The sequence below is a fragment of the Emydura macquarii genome, unplaced genomic scaffold (assembly GCF_026122565.2).
Source record: "Emydura macquarii macquarii isolate MOO-44397 ecotype Brisbane River unplaced genomic scaffold, CSIRO-AGI_Emac_v2 contig_1027, whole genome shotgun sequence".
Taxonomy (NCBI): domain Eukaryota; kingdom Metazoa; phylum Chordata; order Testudines; family Chelidae; genus Emydura; species Emydura macquarii.
This window is the reverse complement of record NW_027131164.1, coordinates 20,809,477-20,836,166: the sequence shown is the minus strand read 5'-3', so window position 1 is coordinate 20,836,166 and position 26,690 is coordinate 20,809,477. Positions and strand designations below refer to the sequence as shown.

Genomic DNA, 26,690 nt, shown 5'->3' with positions numbered 1-26,690 from the left:
CTCTGGCCTTCTGCACCCAGCTCTCAGACAGCTCCATCCCCAGCCCCACTGTGCTCAGCTCGGCTCCTTGGGCTGTCTTCTCTGGTTCTGTTGCTGTGGGTCTGCTCAGCTGATCTCCCTGGCCTGCTTCTCTGGCCTCCCAGCCCCTGGTGCTTTGTCCTTAGGTCAGCCCAGCTCTTTGCAGGCAGGCAGCTCCAGCTCACAGGGGAGGCCCCGCCCTCCTAGATTCCTCAATGGCCTGTCTGCCCTGTCAATCAGGCTGACCTGGTGCATTGGCCTTTTCCCACTGGCCTTGCTGGCTGTCCATTTCAGGGTCTTGCTTCCTCAAGAGATGGCCAACCAAAAAGACCCACTAAATTCCAATAAGGAGCTAATAGTCATCCTCTTACATAAGGGAAATCGTCATTTGCCAATCAAAGTCTTTCTGCTTGACCAATTATCCAGTTGAACAAAAGCACCCTCCCCCGCACTTCGCAACAATGCCCATGGTTTCTCATTCGTATGTAATGGTTCAAAATCCTATTTTTACAAAACCTGATTAAAAACACGGGATTAACTGCATTAAGCCTAAATGGGTGGTCCACGGCCCACCCAGGCCCACCCGTGGCTACGCCCCTGCTCTTTCAGACATTTTTAATCTGCCTAAAGTCAAGGTCAGTTTTTTAGCAATAATGAAGAGACACTATGAGTCTGGCAATCAAAAACACAAAAAAATCAAGGCAAGGCAAGAAGACTAAGCTAAGCAAAAAGAAAGTTTGTCATCTTATTTTAAAAAGCTTGAAATATTGAATAGGGGACATTCATCAAAAAGTATGGGCGAGGAAACATCTGAATTATCTGATCACTTGCCAAATTGTGAGGATACCCCAACAACTGCAAAAGTTGAACAGGTGGATTCTGAAGTGACAATGGAACTAAAAAATATTGGTAATTTTGTTGAAGTGAGGGAAGAAACCTACCCTGACGACATTGCATTATGGCCAAAATCTGTTTCATTGGAGATGGCAGAATATTTCTTAGTAAATAAACCAAAAAACTTAGGTAATGTGGAAAATTTGAGAGAAGAGTATGAGATTGGAGGATGAAAGCAATTTAGAGTCTTCATGAGTCCCATTTTCTGAGGAGGAATCAAAATAGGATGACAGAAATGGGAATTCAGTTGATTTTTTTGGAAACCTCTAAGGCAGTCTACAGTTATGTTTGCAAAATTTTCCCTGACTGTAGTAAAGGAAAACAAACATTTGTCAATGGACACTTTAGCTGGAGAAACGTTGCAAGAGATCATGAAACTTCCAAAGCTCATATTAATGCTATGTGTAAGTTCGTTCAAAGGTGTAAATTATCTGGAAGAATTGATTCTGTGTTATCGGCTCAGTTTGAAAGTAAGTGTTCTTTTTGGAGGAAAGTGCTGAGATGTGTTGTTGCCATGGTCAAACTTCTGTCTTCTCTGGGGCTACCTGTAAGAGGACATGATGAGTCATCATTGTCAAATCACAAAGGTAATTTTTTAACCTGCCTTGAATATCTTAGTGAATTTGATGATTTTCTCAAAGAATATTTGAAAAATTATCAGTTTTGTGGCTCAGGAAAGATCAACTTTTAATGCGCCAAACCTCCTACGATCACTATAGTGGCAGAGCGGCTCAAAAACCAATTCACTGATGAAGCAAAGGATGCCAAGTACTATTCCATAATAGTCGATTGAACACCAGATGCGAGTCATGTAGCAATTAACATTAATTTTAAGATATGTGATCGGTGAAGTTGTAGAGTGATTTCTTTGTTTTGTCCCGCTAAAATCCCACACTTCTGAATGTCTAGAGACAACTGTTTTGGAAATCATTGCAAATTTAGATTTGGATGTCAAAAGTTGTTGTGGACAAAGCTTTGATAATGCCGCAAATATGGCAGGAAAATATTCAGATCTACAGGCAAGACTGAACTCTGCAAGCCCCTCTGCTTTATTCATACCATCATACAGCCATTCCTTAAATTTAATCTGCAACGCTGCAGCCAAATCTTGTGAAGGAGCTACACATTTTTTTGACATAGTTCAAAACGTGTATACCTTTTTTTCGGTTTCCACATATCGATGGAGTATGCTACAATCACTCTTGGAGCAGGCAATGAAAAATATTTGACAGTCAAAAGAATTTCTGACACCACGTGGTCTGCTCGTGCAGATGCTGTTTTGGATTTAAAAATGAGCTATGATGATATAAAGAAAACCTTATTAGACATAGCCACATCAAATTCTGAAAAACTGCATGTGAAAACTGAAGCAAAATCTTTAGCAGAAAAGTTTGAGAAATATGATATTGCTGTGTTTACTCTTTTGTGGAACCGTTTACTTCAAAGAATTAATGCCATCAGCAAATCGCTTGATTGATATAAAAGATTGATATAAATTTATTGAATGCTGCTACAGTTGTTAGCCCCAGTTAAAAGTTTGGTTATGGAAGTTCGAAATGACTATACGTTGGTGGAAGCAGAGGCACTAACAGTAACAGTAAAAAATGGTTCCTCTGATATATCTGATGAGAAGCGTAAAAAAAGCAGGAAGTTATTTTTTGATGAAACTAGAGACAATGAAATCAATTTAAAAGGGAAAGAGAAGATCATTGTTGAAACCATCAGTGTTATTTGTGATACAATAATAGTGCACTTGCAGAGTAGAGGTGAATCTCTAAAGAAAACTTTTGATTTATTTTGCGTGTTTTTTGACAGAAGTATGGACGAAAATGCTAAAAGCCACTACAGTAAGAAATTAAGTGAATTCTACCAAGAGGACATAGACACAAATCTTTTTAAGATGAAGTGAAACATTTCATTCATTTTATCGAAAATGATGAGGTCTGTGCTAAGAGATCACCAGTTGATTTGTATGGATTTGTACGTGACAGTTTGCAGGCAACCTTTCCAAATGTAGAAACCATTCTGAAAATATTTTTAACAATACCGTCACAAATGTTTCTGGTGAATGTTCGTTTTCTGTATTGAAACAAGTTAAAACTTATTTCCGAGAAACGATGAGTCAGGAACATTTGACAAGTTCAGCGATATTGACAGTTAAAAATGCCTCTTTACAAAATATTACTTACAATGACTTAATTGATGATTTTTTAAAGAAAAAGTGTAGGAAAAAAAGCTATCTGAATAAAAAAAATTCCAATCAAATAAGTTTCTTCAGAGGAAGTTAACTTTTATTTTTCCATTTTTCCGTCATCTATACTTTTTATTTTCACACATTTTTCACGTTAGTGTAATGCAAATATAAGCTTTCATCTAAACCAGAAGTTCTCAAACTGTGGTCTGAGAACTCTATTCAGGTGGACCGAGGAAAGGTTATTAAATTGTTGTTTTTTTATAAAGCGCTCTTATCCAAAGCACTTTAGAATACTTAGCTAAAGGTACAAGCAACATTTGGAAAGATCATTAAGTGGTCTGCCAAGACTCTCAGCAATTTTCTAGTGGTCTGTGGAAAAAAAAGTTAGACTACAGAAACAATCAAGGTACCTCACTTTATTTTCATTTACTTCCTATTACTTATAATATAGGAGGAGAATGAAGAAAAAAAGAATGACAAGCGGGGGGGGGGGGGGGGGGGGAATAAGAGAGAATGTTTTTTCTTGGCTAGGTCCCCGGGGGGGTAGGGCCCGAAAATGAAGCTGGGCACAGGGCCCCACTAACTCTAAATCCGCCACTGCAAATATACAAATTCTTCTTCGAGTAGTGTTCCTTTGGATGCTATATTTGAAGTGTGTCTGTGTCCCTGTGCTGATGATCTGAGATTTTTGGTAGCAGTGTCCATTGTGCCTGCATATGAGCTGTCTCCCCTTGTGCTGCACCACAAAGCTAGCAGTGCACGTGAGATAACCTTCCTCAGTTCCTTCACAGCCACCCCTGGCTAGAGACAGAGCATTTAGCAGTCCATTAGTGGATTGTTAACTTCCCTTTCAAGTGTTAATCTTTATTTTGCATACCTCCCAGTTTGCTCTTTTTATTTGGCCCTGTCTAAATCAAAAACAACAAAAAAATCAAAAGAAAAGACTTTGTTCCATGTCGACCCTCATGCACCTCACGATGTGCCCACCGATCTCCCTTCCGGCCATGCTGCATCTCCTCTCTCAGAACAAGGGACACACCAGGCATCCCAAATTGGGGATCCTGTGCCTCAAGGTTTGACTCCTACATGGTTCCAATATTTAGAATCAGCATGCTTAGAAGAGATAAAGGAAGTCCCACTCCACAGTAGAAAGCCTTCCACACATCTCACTTACCTGCAAAAATGGTTTAGATGTCAGGCTTGGTGCACATTCAGGCAAATCTCTCCAGTCTTGACATCTCTTCCTCATAATTTAGACTACGCCCTGACTCTTTAAAAAAAAAAAAAAGGGTTGTCTCTGAGCTCCCTAAAAGTCCACCTAGCGGCTATTATAGCGTTTCACCAACCTGTAAGAGGATGCTCAATCCTCTCGCACCCTGCCACTAAAAGGTTCCTGAAGGGAATAACATACCTCTTCCCACAACCTCACCTCCTCACTCCCTTGTGGGACCTAAATTTGGTGCTGAAAGGACTGACAAGATCCCCTTTCGAACCTATGGCCACTTGCTCACTGTTACATGTATTGATGAAAACAGCCTTCTTAATCTCAATCATTTTGGTGAGGAGAATCTGGGAAATAGAAGCCAAAATGGCACATACCCTATACGTGACATTCTTCCCAGATAAGGTCACACTTGGGAATGAACCTCAGATAAAGTCTAAGGTTGCTTCCTCATTCCACATGAATCAGTCCATTCATCATCCAACCTTCTACTTTAAGCCTCACAAAGACAACATGCAGGCTATCCTCAATATGTTAGATGTCAGGAGAACCCTGGCATTCTGCCTGGATAAGAGAAAACCTTTCAGAAAGTCCCCAAAACTATTTCTGTCCATTGCAGAAAGATCCAAAGGCACAACTATATCAGACCAAAGACTTTTCAATTTGACCTTGAACTCCATTAAACAGTTCTACCAAATTTCCTAACTTGACCCCTCCAGACTAGATTTATACACATTCCAGAAGCTCAATCTCATCATCTGTCACCATTCTTAAAAACGTTCCTGTCTCAGAAATCTGTAAAGTGGTGATATGGGCATCAGTCCACACCTTCGCGAAACACTACCTGGTTCCTGGAGACAGCCTCTGATGCCATCTTCAGCTCCATGGGTATTTTCAATGGTGACTAACCCAACTTTGAAGCCCCAGCCTTCCTAAAGGTATACTGCTTGGTACTGTAGTCAGCTACAATGGAGCACCCATAGGGACTTTACTTGAAGAAGAAGAAGAAGTTACTTACCCTGTGCAGTAATGATGTTTTTTCAATATGTGTATCCTTCTGGGTGCTCTATTACCTATCCTCCTCCCCTCTACTTCAGAGTTCTAATGGTTGACTCTGCTGTAGAAAAGGAACTGAGGACGCAGCTAGCATCTTGGTACAGTACGAGGGGAGATGGCACATGTGCAGGCACAACAGACACTACTACTGAAGGTCTCCAATCAGCAATGCAGGGATGCAGGCACATCTACAGTGGAGCATCCATAAAGGGACACATCTTGAAGAAACATCATTACTGCACAGGATAACTTCTTATTGGGCTCAATATAGGGGTAACTGGATGAAATTTAGTGACCTGTGATATACAAGAGTTGAAACTGGTGATCTGCTGGTCCCTTTTGGCCTTCAGCTTCATAAAACTGTGGAGAATGTGTCTGGTGCAGGCCTGCTCAACCATTTAGGATGGAAAAGTCAGTTAGCTATAGAGAGCAGAGATTTTTATCGTATTTATTATTGTTCATTATTTTTTTACAGGAGTGCTTAGGTGCCAGGGTTCCACAGTGGTGGGCTCCGTACAAATATATAACAGTCCTTACAACTTTTGTTGTCTTCTTCAGCACCAAAGGAATTACATATGAGTAAAACCATTAAAACTACATTTTCTATGTTTCCAAAAATTGAGAAACTGAAAATACAATTTCTAGTGATATGCTCTTAAGATCTTTTCAGAATCATTATTTCCCATGCACCATTAAGTCTTAGTGCATGCTAGCTACTGTTTTTCTCCTCTGAAAAGGTTATGGCTTGCTGATATCACTTAAGTTGCACCAAAAATAGCATATTTTTTCTCTCTCAAGCCACCTAAACCAAAATGAAATTCATCTACAGTGACTGCTTGGTACATCATGGAAAAATATGTAATGACAGGGAAGGAAAAAAGAGCTTAAAATAGATGGAAAATAAGTTGGTTTCATTTGAGTAAAAGAAGATGAATGCTGTCCTTTGAATATAAATACCACAGCCATTTCCCAAAAAGCCCATTGTGTGAATTAGAAAGTACCTGAGCAAGTATGGTAAAGTTGGCTGCTATAGTTCAGATACTGGTCACTAACAATGCATTCTTCAAGTAATGTCCCCATGGGTGCTCCACTATAGGTTTGCCTGTGTCCCTGCACTGCTGATCAGAGAACATTGGTAGCAGTGTCTGTTGGGTCTGCATACGCGCTGCCTCTCCTTGTGCTGCACCACGAGGCTAACCAGCATGCACAGGCTAACCGTCCTCAGTTCTGTCTCAATTGCTGCTGGCTACAGACATAACCTTTAGCTGTCCATTAGTGGATAGTTATCTCTCCTTTTCATTTGTTAATCTTTAGCTTTTAGAAACTTTTAAGCTTTCTTCTGACTCTTTATTTTGCTGTGCCTTAAAAAAAAGAGAAAGAAAGAAAAAAAGAAAGACAAGACAAGACTTTGTTCTTGTGTTGACCATGGGGAGGGGAGATCTCCCTGGATAAGGGTATGCCCAGCTCTCTGGGCTTCAAGAAATGTGACACTTGCAGTGACCCGATCCCGATCGTGGACAAGCACTCAGTTTACTGCCTCAGTGAGGACCACATCCAACAAAAGTGCTCCCTCTGCCAACAGCTCCGACCGATATCCTGCAAGAACATAGAGCTCTGCCAGAAAACCATGTTTATGGAGGCAGCTCTCTGACCTCCAGCAGGTGTGAATCTTCCCCTCAACTTTTGAGTTTGAAGGATAGTGGGTTGGTGCAGAGAGAAAAGGGCAAATGCCCTAAGACATTTCTGGTACACGTTGGTACTGCCAGCGACATTGGCCCATCTGACACAGGAGAGATCAGTATGGGCAAAGGCCCCATCTCCCCCAGCACTGCCACCAATGCCAGGACGCTTGGTACCAGCAGAATTCCATCAGGCCGGTGACCTGACTATGTTGGAAACACCTGACTCTCCATCCACTGGTACTGAGATCACAGCTCCAAGCTATGCCCAACCAAGGGGTATTTCCCCACAATCATGCCATGCCTCTCCGATTTCAAGTGATGGATTGGATAGCAAGCCAGAAGGAGTTTCTCAATATTCTTCCCAAGTTCCCTATGGGACCCAATATCAACAGGGTCTGGGAATGTACCACCAGATAGCACAGCCACCATCTTGATATGGCTACTCATGGGCATCTCCACTAGGCCCTATGCCACCACAGTGGCCATACTGAGACCCCTAGGTGGCACACTGACAGCTCGTCTCAAGGGCACTGAGCATCCAAGGTTCATCCCTAAAGTGATCCCCTCATTTCACATAAATCAGTCTATTCACTTTCCTGCCTTCTACCCCAAACCTCGCTGAGACAATAGGGAGGCTATCCTGCATACCCTAGACATTAGGAGAGTCCTTGTATTCTCTCTCATTAGGACAAAGGCCTTTTGGAAGTCCCCTTAACTATTCCTCTTTATGGCAGAAAGGTCTAAGGGCTCAGCGACATCAGCCCAAAGACTCTCCAAGTAGGTCTCAAATTGCATCAGACAGTGCTACCAAATTTGTAACATGATCCCTCCAAATTTGATCGGTACATATTCCACAAAATCAATCTCCTCATCTGTTGGCTTCTTTAAGAATGTTCCCATCTCAGAGATCTGCAAAGCGGCGATGTGGGCGTCAGTCTACACCTTCAGAGAACATTATGCGATCACCAGGGACTCTGCCTCTTATGCCATCTTTGACTCCATAGTACTGTTGTCTGTAACTAGCCCAACTCCGAAGTCCCATCCCTCCAAGGGGGGTACTTCTCAGGATTCACCTACATAGTGAATATGGGTAGAGGAGCACCCACTACTTGAAGAAGAAGAAGAAGTTACTCACCTTGTGCAGTAATAATTGTTCTTTGAGATGTGTGTCTCTATGGGAGCTCCACTGCCCACCCTTCTCCCCTCTACATCAGAATTCCCGCTTATGACTCTGTGGTAGAGAAGGAATTGAGGAGGGTTAGCCCATGCACGCTGACTAGCCTCGTGGCGAAGCACAAGGAGAGACCACGTGTGTGGGCCCAATGGACACTGCTTCCGAAGTTCTCTGATCAGCAATGCAGGGACGCAGACACATCTACAGTGGAGCATTCCTGGGGGGACACGTATCAAAGAACTATCGTTATTGTATAAGGTGAGTAACTTCTTCTTTTAAAAGACTCTTTTCATAAACCTCTTATATACAAGAACTATATTTCTTCAAACATTACACTTGACTCTCTACCTTTTTTGGACATATCTGTCTTTTGGGGATAAGTAGTAAGAAACATCACACTGCCCTCTTGAATCTGTGCTGAGCCATGTCTAGCTGAGTCTTCCTTGGCATAATTTTCTATGCTCTTGTTACCACCATGTTGTAGTATTGTAATGCACACTACTTAGTTGTCCCTTTGAAAATCACTCGGAAGCTTCAGCTAATGCAGAACACAGTAGCCTTCCTGCTTTCTAGAATGTCAACATTAGCACACTGTAGGTGAGATATTCAAAGGCACGTAGGATTTCTACAGGTATGTTACCGACAAGAGGAAGATTAGGAAGAGTGTGGGCCCCTTACAGAATGGGGGAGGCAACCTAGTGACAGAGGATGTGGAGAAAGCGGAGGTACTCAATGCCTTTTTTGCCTGTGTCTTCACAGACTAGGTCAGCTTCTAGACTACTGCATTAGGCGGCACAGAATGGGAAGGAGGTGAACATCCTTCAGTGCTGAAGGAACAGGTTCAGGACTATTTAGAAAGATTGGACATACACAAGTCTATGGGGCCAGATGCAATGCATCCGAGGGTTCTCAGGGAGTTGACTGATGTGATTTCAGAGCCATTGGCTATTGTCTTTGAAAGCTCGTGGTAATTGGGGGAGGTCCCTGATGATTGGAAAAAGGCAAATATAGTGCCCATCTTCAAGAAAGGGAGGAAAGAGGATCCAGGGAACTACAGACAGCTCAGCCTCACCTCAATCCCTGGAAAAATAATGGAGCAAGTCCTCAAGGAATCTGTTTTAAGGCACTTGGAAGAGAGGAAGGAGATCAGGAACAGTCAACATGGATTCACCAAGGGAAAGTCATGCCTGACCAACCTGATTGCCTTCTACAAAGAGGTGACTGGCTCTGTGGATGTGAGGAAAGCGGTGGATGTGATATACCTTAACTTTAGCAAAGCTTTTGATACAGTCTCCCACAATATTCTTATCAGCAAGTTAAAGAAGTATAGGTTGGATGAATGGACTATAAAATGGTTAGAGAGCTGGCTATATCATCGGGCTCAATGGGTAGTGATCAATGGCTCCATGTCTAGCTGGCAGCCGGTCACAAGTGAAGTGCCCTAGGGGTCGGTCTTCGGGCCAATTTTGTTCAACATCTTCATTAATGATCTGGAGGATGGGGTAGATTGCAGCCTTAGCATGTTTGCGGATGACACTAAGCTGGGGGGAATGGTAGATACCATGGAAGGTAGGGATAGGATACAGAGTGACCTAGACAAATTGGAGAATTGGGCCAAAAGAAATCTGATGAGGTTCAACAAAGACAAGTGCAGAGTCCCCCACTTAGGACGGAAGAATCCCATACACAGCTACAGACTAGGGATCGACAAGCAAGGCAGCAGTTCTGCAGAAAAGGACCTGGGGGTAACAGTGGATAAGAAGCTGGATATGAGTCAGCAGTGTGCCCTGGTTGCCAAGAAGGCTAATAGCATATTGGGCTGCATTAGTAAGAGCATTGCCAGCAGATCGAGAGAAGTGATTATTCCCCTCTATTCAGCATTGGTGAGGCCGCATTTGGAGTATTGTGTCCATTTTTGGGCCCCCCCATTACAAAAAGGATGTGAACAAGTTGGAGAGAGTCCAGCAGAGGGCAACAAAAATGATTAGGGGGCTGGAGCACAAGACTTATGAGGAGAGTCTGAGGGAACTAGGTTTGTTTAGTCTGCAAAAGAGAAGAATGAGGGGGAATTTGATAGCAGCCTTTAACTACCTGAAAGGGGGTTCCAGGGAGGATGGAGCTAGGCTGTTCTCAATGGTAGTAGTTGACAGAACAAGGAGCAATGTTCTCAAGTTGCAGTGGGGGAGGTCTATGTTGGATATTAGGAAAAAGCTTTTCACTAGGAGGGTGATGAAGCACAGGAATGGATTACCTAGGGAGGTGGTAGAATATCCATCTTTAGAGGTTTTTAAGATGCGGCTTCACAAAGCCCTGGCTGGGATTATTTAGCTGTGGTTAGTCCTGCTTTGAGCAAGACGGTTGGATTAGATGTCCTCCTGAGGTTCCTTCCAACTCTAATATTCTATGATTCTATGATTTCCAGTGGGAAGTGGGCATGCACCTACTCTTTGTGCTTTTGAAAATCTCCTCCTAAATCTGTACTGTGTGAACTGCACTCTCTTTCCATCAGTTTGGGGTACTGTTGATTCTAATCCGTAAAGGTCTTTGGGTCTGATTTTCGGAAGTGCTGAGCACTCACAACTTGAATCAAAGTTAGTAGGAACTGGAGTTGCTCAATGCCCTAAAAATCTGGACCTAAACGGTAAGGGACCCATCCACCTTAGGCACCACCTCTGTCTTAGTGACTGAAGCCAGCTACTGCGCATTTACTCACAGTTTCTGTATGGGAGTGAAGGTTAGGTGTTTCAGTGGAAGTTACTCTGATGTGTTGATCCATTAGGGCAAGTTTGCTGACATTAAGGCGGCAGAACAAGACTCCTCTTTTCAGTTCCTAGTCCTGAATTTCTCCCTATGGTTGGACCAGGGTGAAGACACATAAATGGGGAGTATTTGTCAGGCCTATTATGTTCAGTTTATATTTAATTATGTCATGTGACTAGATAGCCATGGTGATGGATGCACAAGAATATTAATTAATAAATAAAGTCAGTATGTAAGAGCAAAGCATTACTATTATTATCATCATTTGTAGTTTTCCTTGAAGGCCTAAACAGGGCTTGCAAATATATGATTATTGTGTGAACAAATCCACTCATCCTAATGAATATTAATTATATGAACTCTTTATTTCAGTCAGAAGCAGTGTTTATGATGTCTATATGGTTGTATTCTATTTAACTACATATCTAATATGTTCTTCGTAGAATTGGATTATACAGTATAAATTCTCAGAACATACTAATATCTCAGAAATAACAGACCTACTGAATCAGTAGCAAGAAATTATTACTAGAGCAAAATTTATGTTGCTTGAATTTTTCCAAGAATCTGAGAAGCCCTCTATACTGACATATGGTGCAATGGATCAATCAAAATTAATTTATAGTAGAACCTCACAAATTTGAATAAGTATTGCAATGATGAGTTTTTTGCTAATTAGGCGAGGTAAGATTCTAATATCTTGGACTTACCTTAAGTAGTACCTTACTTCTCAGAGAGCCCCTTTGAAATCAGTCAGTTAGTAAAAGTGACAAAATTTTACTCTAAACGTGTCAAGTATGGGATCAATGCATGTGATATGGCATATCCTGATGGGCAAGCAAGGAGCATAAAGACATAGGCATTCCTATACTGGAACAGACCAATACTCTATGCACAGTAACAGTGCCCAGTACCAGATGCTTCAGTGAAGGTGAAAGAAAACTTGTGGTGGAAGTTGTGGGCTAGCCTTTCCCCCAGTCAAAGTTTCTTCCTAACCCCCAATAGTTAGAGATTGGCTTATACCCTTAACCTGAGGGCTGATATCCCTACCAAAACTCTTATTTATTTTTTAATATGTCTGTATAGCTATTATATAATATAATTATTTATTTCTGTTATTCTCGCTGTCCATATAAATATCTAATGTTTTTTAAATCCTTCCAAGATCATAGCCTCAATGTTATCTTGTGTCAGTGAGTTCACAGGCCAACTGTGCACTTTATGAAAAAAAGTATTTACTTTTCTCAGTTTTGAATTTGCCATCTTTCGAGTTCATTGAATGTTGCCTTGTTCTTATTTTATGAAACATGCTCTACCTTCTTTCTACCATTCATTTATTTTATATATTTTTATCATAGCCTCTCTTATTCATCTCTGCTCTAATGTAAATAGTCCCACTCTTTTCAGTCTCTCTTTTTATGATAGTTTTTCCATTCTCCTAATCATTCTCGTTGCCCTTTCCAAACTCTCCTCTGTTCTGCTATACTCTTATGGAGATGGAGTGACCAGAACTGAACACAGTATTGCATATAAAAGAATGCTATTGATTTACACAGTGGCTTTAAATATTTTTTCTATTATTCTCTATCCCATTTGTTATCTATCCTAACATTTTGTTTAACTTTTTGATCATTGGGATGCAATGAAATGAAGTTCTTCATTGAGCTGTCCACATTGATGACCAAGTCTTTTTCCTGAGCTGATACACTTCATTAGGAACCTAGTATTCAGTTGTTCAAATTATTCCCTCCTCCTGTTTGCGTTACTTTGCATTTAGCAACACTGAATTATTTCTATTGAGCATCACATTGGTGGTACATGTTGAGCTTGCTGATTGGCCAGCAGGGAGTGCCATGGTGCCGACAAGCAAAGTGGCAAGGTCACTCTTTTTTTGGACTATAATACCAGAAGAATGTAGAAACACTGGAAGATGTTCAGAAAAGAACAAGAAATGACTAGAGGACAGGAAGTTCAACTTTAGGAAAGATCAAGAGAACTGAGTAAATCTTATAAAAATGCTGGGTCTGATTCTGCTCTAATTTACACTGATGTAAATCAATGGAAATACACCATTGGGAAGCCAGTATATGTGAGAGAAGAATCAGCTAATTCTGCCTTCTCACCCTGCTGTCTCCAGACCTTCTGCTGTCCTGAGCTACAAAGGATAGTAAAACCTTTGAACTTGACTCCAAATTTCTGTTATCTTAAGCCCTTTCCTCCCTTTTGAGATGTTTTTCTTGGCAATTTCAAGCCTTTTGGGGGTGCCTGGCTAAACAGTATGCAATTGCTGCCCTGAGCCTTACTGGTCTCCAGCTGCCTTAAAAGTATCTTAAAGCATTTGGCAGCTGAAACAGGTTACAGCTGTTTTCATGATCGGAAATTGATGTGCTTATGTAAACAGAATGTTAAGTAATTTCAGAGAAGTTATCAAATTTTACCATAGGATTTACCTATTATGACAAAGTTAATCCAGTCAAGCCCAAAGTAGATCTTAAAATGCAACATTGGTGCTTTGTTTACATTTTCTTCCCCCATTCATGCCTGCCTTTAGCTCTCATATTTTACTTCTCCAGGGTTACACAGACGGTATTTTTCCTACATCCCATATGTCCAAATCCTCCATAAAGATGTTTAGCTCGAATGTCATTCATGTGAAATGCTCCAGAGAGCGGGTACAAAGTGCAGCTTAGCTTTTGGTGTGTCTTAACAATTACAATACAGAAAATTTATTTTTATACAGCCTCCTTCATAGAAGGTATCTAAAATTGCTTTGCAGTGAGTCATCCATCAGCTAAAAGAGGAACTGAGGGTCTTGTAGTGATATTAAAAGAGAGGAAGTGGCTTAGAGCTAAGAGGTCAAAACAGAAAGAGGAAGCACAAATGAAAGAAGTCCCCAACTACTGAGAAAATAGAGGCAAAGATTGGAGGGCTAGACAAGCTGTGGATGTCAGAGACAAGCCGAGAGAGTCTGCAGATCAGCCAAGAGTATGGACCTGATTCTCTACTCCATTACACATTACCTTTGACTTCATCATAGTAACACTGGTATAAAACTAGCTTACAGAGAATCAGGCCCCGTGTTTTCAGTTAACTTCAGAATGTGAAGGTAAAGGATAACAAGGGTTAAATGGTATTGTTTTCTGAAGCTAGACAATAGAATGGCAGCAGTGTTCAGGGCCCCCTGAAGTTTCAAAGTAAGGATGTCATTAGATCATAAAAGAGAATTGCAACTAATTAGACAGGAAATTATTTTAGGCATAAATAAGGATTTCAGCAGCAGCACAGTCAAAGTTAAGATGGATTTTGGCAATCTTCTGTGGGAAGTGACAAGCAAGACTTGCATTCTGAGGTAATGTGTGGGAGAGGAGGTAAGTTCAGCATTCGAGTTCTGGCTTTGGATGCAAAGATAGGATCTGAATAAAGGAGCATCAAAGCAGAAAGAAGGACTTCATCCCCTTAGCGTTTCAGCCTTTTAAAAAATGAAGCAGTAGGGAAGTTATAGTATAGCCAAGGAATGACAGTCAAGACAGGCAGATAGAGAGATCACTGATTGTGATGCAAGAACATTGTTACCTTAGATGTCTTTCCGTAAAGGTGGTATCCAAAGCCAGAGCTATCAGTGAGTTGTCCTAAAACGTAAATGAAGAAGAGGAAAGGAAAGAACCAAAGACTGAGAGCTAAATTGTGCCTTTAAGGTGGAGGCATGCAAGAGATCCATCAGTCGTTTGTAGGATGTTGCATGCAGTCCTTTTCTGTGCTTGGTCAGCTCCACTAGCTGGTGTTAAGAGGAGTGGGGTCTTGGCTCTATCAACCACCAATGGTAGCCTAGCAGAAGCTCCACTCTCATTGTGTTGTGTCCCTCTGCATGGTGAGGGAAGGACACTTTTTTGTCCTCTTCCCCATACATAATATGGCTCTGAGTCTTGACGTCTTCCATACCAATGGGATGAGGAGAAGTAAAGTCTCCATCAGCAATGGAAAGGGAAAGACACTAGCCTTCCTGTTGGACACATTCAAGAAGAGTTTGCAATGTTGTTGTAGCTGTGCTAGTCCCAGGATATTAGAAAAACAAGGTGGTTGAGGTAATATCTTTTTCTGAACCAAAATGGACTCAACAAGAGTTATTGATAAGTAATACTGAAAGCCACACTGATGAAAAAGAGTAAGATTAGAGGCATCTAGACATGCCAGAATTGGGAAAAAGTGGTTAACATGCCTCTTTTAAACCTATAGAGGAGGATTCTCAAAGACAACCAAAGAAAAAGCACGTTCGAAGGAAGAAACGAAAGAACACTATTGAAAATCCTGATAATTTACATGGAGAACAAACAGCATCTGGGAAGCATGAGTTTCTGTTTCAAAATAATTTGCAGCTGCAGCAGACAGACATCACAAAGATAAATAAAAACAAAAAGAGGAAAATGAAAAAGAAAAGACAAAAAGAAAAGATGAGAGCAGCTGGCTTGCTAACAAAAACCACTGTTGTGGATTTTACATATCAGCCTGAGAAAGGCAGTGAAGAAGGAGCAGACTTTGAAGACATATATGAAAAAGCAGATGGCATTCTGGACTTCTTGCAGGCAACGCAAGAAATCTATTTTGCTGACAGTATGTACCAATCTTTTTTTTTTCAGTAACATTAACAGCTTGAAATTAAGGAAAAAATATGCATATTCTATACAAAATAGGCTATATCCATTGCTGGTATAACTCCATTGAGGACAATAACGGCTGTAAGTCCTTAGCATTTCTAAAACTCAGTTCCCTTTTTAGGACTCTAAGTATGCAAGTAGGTGCCCAGGTGTAAAAGATGAGGCTCTGTTTCCCCATCTTTAAAATGTGTATAATATTGCTTTATCACTTTTATAACACACTTTGTCAACCTTAGATAAAAAATGCTAAATCATCCAAACTGTTTTTTTCTTCTGTGAATGAACATCCAGATGAATTGCCTGATGTCAGAAACATTCAAATTAGATAAGTAACTGCTGTTCTAAACTAAGTTTTTTCCTCTTTATCTTGCAAACTACTTTTCTGCAAGCCTCACCCTTCTCCAGTGTCTGATTCACTTGTGATGTACTGGGAGAGCTACAGTGACTTTCCAACTCACCTGTCACCCAGAGGAAATGGGACAGTACAATAGGAACTTTACTGGAGGGCCTAAGGATCTTGTGGATGAGATGTGTAGCTCAGGTTTTAGTAACCTGTGGCCATTAAAAATGCCATAGCACTTCTCAAAAGACTATCCAGGAGTTAGATCTGATGTCCCATTACATTCTAATTCAGGTGACTGGGATCAGGTAGATCCCTATGGAAAGAAACAATATTCTTTCCTTGTCCTTCTAAAGTATTGTTCTAAGGAGTTTCTGTAATGAATCCACTTCAGAAGTGACTATGCTTTAGTGATGGGTGAAGTGATTCCCTGTGCATATTCTAAAGCAATTTAGTATAATGAAGAATAGAATGAGCTTTATCAATGCAAAATACTGTTATTTACATTGTTGAAACCCAGAACTTACTTTTAAATCTGGGACATATCACCTTTTCACAACTCACAGCTCTGACAGTTCTGGTGGAACTATGTAGAGAATTTTAAATAGTTTGCCTACATATAAGATGTCCATCATAAGCCAAAGCTGTCAGCCCCCAATCTCATAAAATTCAGCTTTAAGGTATAGAATATCTTTTAAAATGACTGTAAAAATGGCATTCTGGGGATTCATGCCAGATTTTTAAATAAAATTTGCTCTGTTTACATGTAAAAAGATGTTAACTCAAATTCAGGTCTGTAAATTAAGCCTCTGATATGAAAGCCAAACACATTTTTTTCAAGCTTATGTATTGCCATCAGTAATAAATATTTTGCAATTAGAATTTATGGCTAAATTCTGCTCTTGTTTACGTCAATGTAAATCCAGAGTAATTCAACTGGTTTTAATGGAGTTATTCTGGATTTACACTGTTGTAATTAGGCGTATGTCTAAATTTGAGCTGGGTTATGTGATTCCCAGCTCACGTAGACCCATGTACCCACCCAGACCCCACGGATATTTGGGCAGCTGGCCCAAGCTGCTGCCTATGCTACCCCAGCTACTCTGCTATTTTTAGCATGCAAGCTCAAGCTGAGCTAGTGTGGATACATCTACACAAGCTGTAACACTCACCTCCCAGCTCAAATGTACCCTGAGAATAGAATTTGACCCTTAGTTAACAATTCTGTTGAGCCAGAATGGAATACTATTCACTTTCCCATAGCTGTGCTGACTACAGTTCTAACAAAAGGTATTCAGACTGTCAGTTTCCAAAATAGGCAAAGCTAAATTCTATCAGTGATTGACAGATTGGCCCTAGCTCCAAAGCTGCAGAACAGACGGTAAACCCATCATGTATCTGGTTATTCACAAAAGAGAAATTGTCAGGCAAAAGCAAATCTATTTTATGGATTAGATGTCACATCTGTACATCAGTGTATGACTAACTTACCTGTTAGCCAAACCAGGGTTTATATATAGATCTGAAATTATGCTGTTTGCCTTTATTACAAGCTTTCTCGTTTGGTGCCTTAACATCCCTGCACCCTCCCCATTTTTTAGATAAAATTGGAAGTCACTGCTTTCAGCATCATTTACCAATGACTACATTGCATTATACCTTTGTATTTCTGTCAGAAAGATTAATTAGGAGGAATCTAAACTCATCACTTAGATTTTCTAATAAAAACAATTGAAACTTTAAAGGCAGCCTGTCTATAGGGGGCGATGGGGACAAATAATTTGAAGGTACTGGAATTGGAGAAGTAAGGAGAAGCAACACTCCGTATGAGAAATCAGTTTCCTTTCCAGTTTTATTGCATGCTATAATATATATTTTTGAAGCATAGATATAAATATGCAGTAATAAGATAATCAGTTGTCTCTCAAAATGCTTTACAGCAGACTCTCTCTATATATATGTATATTTATAAATATATATATATATATATATATATATGTTATGTACTGTACTCACACATTGCTTTAGCTATAGTATAGTTTTTTCATTAGTCTTTCCTACTTTATCATAAATCACAATTATTAGAAAAGCTAAGTGGCGAGTTTAGATTCCTCCTAATTCATTGTTAGTCCTATTGACCTCTTTTTTACTTTTCCTATCCAATATCTTCCTGTCTATCATGTTATTTTAATATCTAAGAAGAAATAGGCTGCCTCTCAGTACAGCATTATATTGGTTTTAAGAAAGTATAAATAAAAAGGAAGGAAATGTATTTTAAAAGGGTAATTAACAAATTGTCAATAAACAGTTCCTAAATTTATTTGACTTTCTTTGTTCAGATAAATCAAAATGCACAGATTCAGTTGTGAAGTCAGCAACCATCCAAGAGATTTTACAACATCTTGAATCTCACAGCATGGCTTCTTCAGATGTGGCACTTCTGCATCAGATGAAATCCCTTGTACTTTTGCAGGATATTGAGAGATTGCAGGGTGCTTTGGAACAATTCCAAGAACATTCCATGATGCTTCCTGGTATGTACAGTTTATTCATCATACTGCTGATGTTCTTCTAAACATGGATTAAATATTCAAAGTTGTCATGATTCTCATACAGGGGAAAAAACAGTCACTAAATAACTATATAATGGTGAAAATAAGATTATTACAAGATTATGAAAGCATCGTTCTTCACAGAGAAGACATTAATTTGCCTTTTTTACTGGGAGGGGTTATGACTGCTATGAAACCACAACAATTGCCAATGCTGCAAGGTGCTACTGGACAGTACAAATATATTGTCTGTTATTCATTTAAGGGAATAATATGCACAAAACTTGTTATCCCCAAATGAAGTTATCCAGACACTTCAACTTGAACATACTAGATTACATAAAACAATAAAACAAGTTTATTAACTACAAAGAGAGAGAGAGTAAGTAAATAACTTTAAGTTAGAACAAGTAATGAGGCATAAAAGTCAGAAGTGGTTACAAGAAAAATAGAGATAAAAAGCTTACTTGTGCCTAATTTAACAAACTATATTAGATTCAAAGCAAAGTTTTTCCACCACATGCTTTCAGCAGTCTTGCTGGTCAAACTCTTTAGGTTAGGACCCCTCCCCCAGAGTCCAAGAGCTGCTTCCTTTGTCTCTTCAGGTGCAGTGAATGCGATGGATAGGGAGAGAAAGAAAGGTCCCTTGTGGTGTTTGTCCCTCCTTTTTACAGTTTCAGTCCCCCTCTTGAAAAACATTTCCAGCTGAGATGCAGGAGACAAAGGGTATATGTAGAAAGAGATTCCCTGGTGGATTTTTTTTTATTCCTCTTTGAATTTCCTTTGTTTTCCCTCCCTGTTTGATTACTTGTTCACAGCTTAAATGCAAAATAAGGCAAGCATACATTCCTTTGTTTAGGACAGACATGACGTCTGCCTGGGTAGGGCTATGGGATATGGAACATGTGTTCATAACATCATACAGGTGTATCTTATAGCTGCACATACAATGTTACCACACACATTTTACCAGGACAGTAGTAACCAGCAAATTATGAGTTTTCAGATGGAACCTTACAAGGCATACTTTGACAAAGATTAGTACAATAGAATGTAGGGTATGAATTCAGGGGTGCATTTTGTCCTATAGTACAGTAACAGAGTAAGCAAAGATAGTAGTCATTGGACACCTGACAGTAACTCTCATAGCTAATTGGGTATTAGAATCTACTGTAATTTTATATTATGGTAACACAATAAGGCCCAAGTCAGGATTGGAGCTTCATTGTGCTGAGCCAGGAAAAATAATCTCTGCCCTGAAGGGTTTACAGTCTGGAGGTATTAATCAGAACTCAGCTATTCTTTCAAAAGCTACTCTTTCAAAAAGTATATTTGGAATTTTTCAATACTTGAAAACCTGGTAGCTTGGCCGTGCATCGGCATATGGAATAAAATGCATGTGTACAGTAAATGGGAGGAATCATCCTTCACTGTTATCGCAGGTGAACAGCCTAAAGTTACAGCTGGAATGTTAGGGCCAGATTCTTCCACACTTAAGCATGTTGTGCTGTCCCACTTGTTTCACTGTGAATACTCACAGAGCAAAATACAACTCAGCATTAACAGGGGTAACAGAATTGGGCATTTAATAAAGGGCCTAATTCAACTTCCATTAAGTCAATGAGAAGTGAGAGTTGAGTTATAGGCGAAGTCATTATAGTCACTGTGACCCAAAGCCGATTGAAGGTAATAGGAATCTTTCTACCGGCTTCAGTGGACTTTTGGATCAAGCTCTAAATGTGCTGTTCCCTTTTTCTCTTTTTTTGTAAAACAGAATTGTTGAACAGAATAGGCAAAATAAAACCAATTAATTTGGAAAATCCATTCAAAAAAATGTAAAATAAGCATTCACAACAGAGGTGCCCTTTGAAATACGTATTTTTCCCCTTTTTAGAAAACTGAAAACATCCCTCTTGGTACAGCCTTATTTACTCTTCCAGTTGATTTTCTCCTCATGCCTTTAGTGACTCCTAACTCATTTCTACTGTCATTCCACACCTATTTTCCACTGGTCAGCTCAATCAAATTTCTATTCCTCACGTTCACCAACGTAAGTAAGAGAAGAATCCAGCCTTCTGCATTTTAAGTATTATTTAAAGGCCTGCTTTATACTATCTTACCTGAGCAAAAGTAATCACTTTTCAGCTTTATTTTTTGAAATCTCCAACAACTACAATGTAATGGTAAGAAATTACTTCTAACATTAGGCTTTTAATTGTGTATTTATTTCTATACCTTTTAATGAATAACCTTTTTCTTTCACAGGTCAAAAAACTCCAGATCTAATCTACATTAGACTGCTGATAAAAGCAGACAGCCTTCCTTGTAGCTATAACAGAAGCTTGCTGCCTCAGCAAACTCCAGCTGCTCATTACAGAAACACAATTCAGGGCTATTCATGAAGATAAAACATACAGTACTTCTTAGTAACTCCCATTTTTCCCAAACATGATATCTAAATTCCATCAGGACTTGTTCATATGATTCTCTTGCCTTTGTTTATGCTTTGTTTGGTTTGTTTTTATTGCTGGGTCATGATGCTCTAGAATAAAAGATCGTTCTACATTAACTTGATGAAAATAAAACAATGTTTATTAATATTAGCAGGGAGCCTTATTTTTGCAAAACAAACCAGTTCCCCCTCCCCCCCCCCCGCGCTTCAAGAAGCAATATGTTGACAAAAGAAGCCCTTTTCCCTGTGGTGATGATTTAACATAAGACACCTGGGCCAATGGCTAATAATTTGTCTGTGTATTTTTTTCTTTATTGAAGGATGTTTCAGTGGGGAGTAGTGACAAAGAATGGATAAAAGTCTTTATGCAGCCCCTCTTCTTATACATAATAATTCGTGTCTTCCTTATCTATAAACTTTATAATGATCTTATCATTGCTTTATCGCATTATAGAAAAGATAATTCAATAAAGCAATCATCTGGAATTCTCTTCACACCTCCCATCACATTATTGTGATTTGGAAGTATTGTTCAGCTGACAGAAGGAATGGAAGGGAGGAAGAAGGAAAAGGAAATTTACATTTTATTTCATGTTTCCTACTCTTTGGCAAAGGGGAGAGGTAGGAAACAGATCAGTGTTGCAGGGAGAAACCCAGCAGAAACTTCTCAGGAGAGTGAAATAATAGATACGCATTTCAAGCTGCCATTCTCTCTCTCTGGCCCTTAGGTCTTCATACCAAGTGAGGAAATGTACCTGAAAAGAGAAGGGGAAATTCATGGTGGCCATAATTATGTGGTGCACTCTAACCAATATAGAGCTAACCCCCTAGCTCTCTCCACAACCAGAGAAAAGGGATTAGGTGGGCAGACTGATGGAGTTGGATGGTTTCCACCTCAGTAGTCTCCCCAAAGTTGGAGGTGATCATAAATTTTCGTTTAAAAAAAGAGATGAAAATGGCAATTTTCTAAAAATGTCTTTGTTCATCTTCAGAATTAAAAAAAAGATTGTGAAAATGTTTAAAAATAAAACCTCACATTTTTCATCTTTGAAATTTTTCATCAAAAAGATGTACCATTTTCTAGCCCTCTTCTCCCAAAGTCTTCCATAGACCTGAAAGACAGTAGGGAAAGAGGTCAAATATAAAGGAGTCTCTCATAGTAGGAGCTTCACTCATTTCTTCCTGAAAGTGTGGGAAACACAGAATGCTGCTTGTGAGTCTACTTTGGAGGAAAGGTTATACTGCTCCATTGTGCTTATTGTGCATAGGGCAAAAAATGGTCTATGATTAGAAGATAAAGCTTTTATATACCGGTTGGGAATTGCAAATTTTAGAATGAATGATGCGATACTTAGTCCTCATCTGACATTGTGTTAAGAGCGTATCCAATAGAAAAATAATGTCATTATTCTCCGATGTATGACATCGTTCAGTTTCTATTCATTAGCCCCGCTCTCCCTTGTCTGTTAACATTTTCTCTTTGCTGTTGTCTATCAGGTCTAAAATAGACTCCTCTCTTGTTGCCTAGGAAATTATCACTCACTAAAGAACTGAAAGCTACTTTTTACTGGCTTTCTTGAAGAGATGTTCTCTAAAAATATTTTGTTTGTGTTTTGCAGGCCAGGAAAGGTAATAGTTACGCTGCACCTAGGTACACATATGCCTTCAAATTATTCAAAATAATATTTTTGCAGATTATTCATACAAAGTAAATAAAATAGAAAAGCTGCATTAAAATGACTTTATAGAGCAGTCTTAAATGTGATAGCATAGGAATAAGTACTGTAGATATATCTCTCGTTTAAAATAGAGTTAAATAGACAGGAATCTGTGTTAAGGCTGAAACTCTGGCCTGACGGTGCTTTAATAGAGCTGTCTGCACATTTCTTAGCACAATGGGGACTGAGTCTCAGTTGGGACTCCGCATGCTGTTGTACTAAAAATAATAATAAATAAATGAAAAGTGAAATCACCCTCCAATCAGAGAATACCTAAGGAAATGATGCAGAACACAGGCTGTTTCAGCATCAATTCTATACTGGTGGTTGTCATTTTAATCCATTTTTCAGTGTTATTGATTCATGATAAAGAAATAATTCAGTGATTGCACTAAACAGTATAAGGCCAGAATCAGCCCTGGTACAAGCAGCTAGCCTCCTTTGAGGAGTTGCACCTGTTTATTCCAGGAATGAATTTGATCTCTCCTTTTCAAATTTATATTGGTGTCTCAAGCTTCACAGATTATTTTGTTTTTCTTAAATGCTAATGTCAGATGGAAACAGATGCTTTTAAGGTTTTTTTTTTTTAACCTTCAGATATTTGCTGAAAAATACCATAACAATATTTCAGAAAGATTTTGTTTTTTTCTTTTCAGATCATGCCAAGATAATTTCTTCTCTGTTTCACTACTGGATTACAGATATCCTTCCTGTGAAGAACAGGAAATAAAGCATGCGTGTGTATGTGTGTGTGTCCATCTTGCGGAGTTTAAATTTAATATACAAACACTAAGATGAATAGCAAATGTTCAGAAATAGCAGTGTACATGCAGTATATTCATCAAGGTAAATGAAATATTTTTCATATCATTGACTTCCTCCAAAAGATAATGAGCAGTAAATGTACTTTGATTTTGTATTTGGTTGGTTGGAAATAATCTACATAGGTACATGTATCAACCAAATCATTTAACATAAACCCTGTTTTAGGCCCTGAATCAGCAGTGGGATTAGGGACATATGGTATGGTTTGTAGGTGCTCAAACCCTTTTGATTCAAGAATTACATTAAAGTTAAATTTCTATTGGTAATTTATTTCTAGAAAGTATGGTTCTTAACCTCTATTGTTTACAGAGTGTCAGAATGTATTCTTGGTACAGTCGGTAGCACCACCTATTATTAGTAAGGTTGCCCAACACTTCCCATATAAGACCTTTTTTTGAGTTGCCTTTAATTTTGCCAAATTTGAATCATTTGGTCTGAAATTTTCCATGTTGGGTGCCTGCCGCAGGCTGTACTTTTTTGGAAAAGTTGAGACACAACAGTTCAGCTACTTCTGAAAAAGAAAATAAAGTTGTTTTTAAAATTTTGAGACCATCTCATTTCAGCCATGGTGTTTTATTGAAAAAGTAAATAATTTTAAATTACATATATATATTTATACATTTATTTTTAAAAAATTCTGTTAACTTTTTCTTTAGAAATCTCTAGTTCCTCTGTGCCCTGTAGCAGGGACTTGAAATTTGGTTAGGAGTGCAGGGAGTGGGGATGACAGTCTTTGTGTCAGGGATTTGTCTCTTGTGATTGTTGTAAAAAATCTGTCCAGATTTGGCCAAGTTATAAATCTTTGAAATATCGCAGTTCGCACATGCTCAGTAGATATTTGCTAGAGTTTAATAGCTAAAATCTCAGAAGATTCCATCTCCTCACAGCTCCTGTGTGTAACTGGATTGTGCATGCTCCATCCACACAGAGCAAATGACATTGCTTCCTCCAGCCCAGCTCTACACAGCTTTCCCTGTAATAACTACAGCGGGTGAGGGTGGAGCTGGGCACCAGAAGTGAGAGCAGGGAATCTGTCTCTTGTGTGCCCTTAACCCCTGTATTGGCATCCAGGCAGCATGGAGGAGGAAGATGTCTGATTCAAATGCAGAGGGGAGAAGAGACAGACCTAGGGCATTGCAGGAGGGGGCTGGGAGAACAGACTGAAGCAAGGAACCTGGTGGGCAGAGACTGGAACTGGTTGGCTTAAGGAAGCTAGGTCTAGCGTCTGAGGAGGAAAATGGGGGGCAGACAGGGACCCAGTGCGGGGAGGGAAGAGGAACAGATCTGGTGAGCAGAGCCTGAGACTGGGTATCAGTGGAATGGAAAGAAGGAGTTAGGGGTCAGGGAAGACAGATCTGACAAGGAGTCTTGGTGCAGGAGGAGAACTGGGACTGCCTGAACAAAGAGACTGAGGCTGGGAGTGAAGAAGCAGACTGGGACCCAGGATAGGGAATGTGAAGAGGTTAGACTAGGACTTACTGTGCAACTTTAATTCAGCCCCTTTGTGCATAGGCATTATAATAGTCTTTAATTACATGATCACATTCTGTTTTTTCCACAGAATCGCACCTCACTCAGTGCACAGAATGGACCACTCTGGGGATCAATCGAGATTGTTTTGTCCATGGGACACCTTCTTCATTTGTAGCAGCAGTTGGAAGGTGTGCAGTTAAGAAAGCAGGGGATTGTTAGAAGAGAAAGGATGGTCTCCTGGTTAAGGTTGCTGAATGCTGCCCTGAAGAACTGGATTTTATTCCTGCCTCTGCCACAGAGTTCTTATGCTCGACAAGTCATATAAATCAAATTTTTTTCACAGGTGGTCACTAATTGTGTTCTTCATTTTCTGGTTAACTGAGTTGAGATCCTGGGCTCTGATTTGCAGAAGTGTTGAGTACTCACAGCTGCAAACATCTGCAAAGCCACTTCATTGTCGTCCTTCAAATCCCTCCATAAAACTCCTCTTTCCTGAGAGGCCTACAAACGTGACAGATTATTATGCTGGCCAATATTATCTCATTCTTTCCTTGTACTCCCTGGTCGTCGGCTCAACTGATTGTCTCTTCTTGAATACTTAGATTGTAAGCTCTTTTGGGCAGGGACTTTCTTTTCTGTGTTTGTACAGTGGGGTCCAGGTCCATGACTGATGCTCCTAGGTGCTACTACAGTACACATGATGATGGTGATGATAACTGAAATCAGTGGGAGCTATGTTTTGAATGTATAAAGTGCTATAAAATTCTAAGCACCCTCCAAAGTCAGACACTGGGTATCTCAGATTGGGCACACAAAATCAGTTGACACTTCTGACCTTAATCTCTCTGTGCCTCAGTTCCCCACACCTTCACATCACAAAACTATTGTGAACTTTCGTTAATGTTTGTGATGTAGTTGGATGCTTTCGTGAGGAGCACCATAGAAAAGCCCATGAGGAAATTAATTATTTTTTCAGAGCGGAGCTGGAATAGAGTGCAGTAAATAAGTCATGAGGCCACACATTGAACAACGAAGAGAAAACAAAATATTGATTAGCAGATCATTATGTGAGCACTGTCCATCCTATGCACTGAATGAGGCAGGTGTCCCATGTACAAAATACTTTGTGTTCATGTAATTAAAGACCATATAATGAAGAATATGCACAAAGGGGCCAAATTAAAGTTGCACTGTTACCCTGAAAAATGGATTTTGGGTGCTGCTAGAAACACCTGACTATCACTCCCATTAATCTGTCCTTCCCGAGGTGTAAGTTTCTGGGGTTGCTAAGGAAAATACTTAAGGACATGGATATAACCTTCCAATAAAGTAATTCACATGTGCAATATTTTTTTCCAAAACAGAGTATCTTTTTATTAATGTAGCTAGTAATCCCTAATACAGTATATTCTAAAAATCCTAAACAAAGCACACAAACCTATTATTGCAATTTTAAAGAGCATTCAAACTACAATAGCATATAGTTTAAATGATTCTAAGTGAAGCACTTTGTTATAAATGGCCAGTTTGCAACAAATCACCGACAGCAGTTCTTAAATTTGCTTTAAAGTTTACATAGGTAAGTTGCAATTAATAACAGAATTGTATGCATTCTTGTAATAACACATGCACATGTGCGCTAATCCCATACACCATTTTACACTATACTTTTAATATA

At 39.6% G+C, this 26,690-nt stretch overlaps 1 protein-coding gene across 3 annotated transcripts in view; it reads left to right on the top strand.

Annotated features, from left to right (window-relative positions):
* Positions 1–26,360, top strand: part of ERICH1 (glutamate rich 1) — a 105,492-nt gene extending 79,132 nt beyond the window's left edge. For 2 of the 3 annotated variants that reach the window (XM_067544847.1, XM_067544848.1), the window contains 3 exons: positions 15,234–15,608; positions 18,332–18,526; positions 20,810–21,156. In XM_067544847.1, the coding sequence (XP_067400948.1) occupies positions 15,234–15,608; positions 18,332–18,526; positions 20,810–20,946 (707 nt within the window). In that variant the 3' untranslated portion in view covers positions 20,947–21,156. Of the gene's footprint in view, positions 1–15,233; positions 15,609–18,331; positions 18,527–20,809; positions 21,157–23,370; positions 23,561–25,100 lie in introns of those variants that run through there. The other variant, XM_067544849.1, reaches the window with a different exon arrangement.
* The last annotated feature ends 330 nt before the right edge of the window (positions 26,361–26,690 follow it).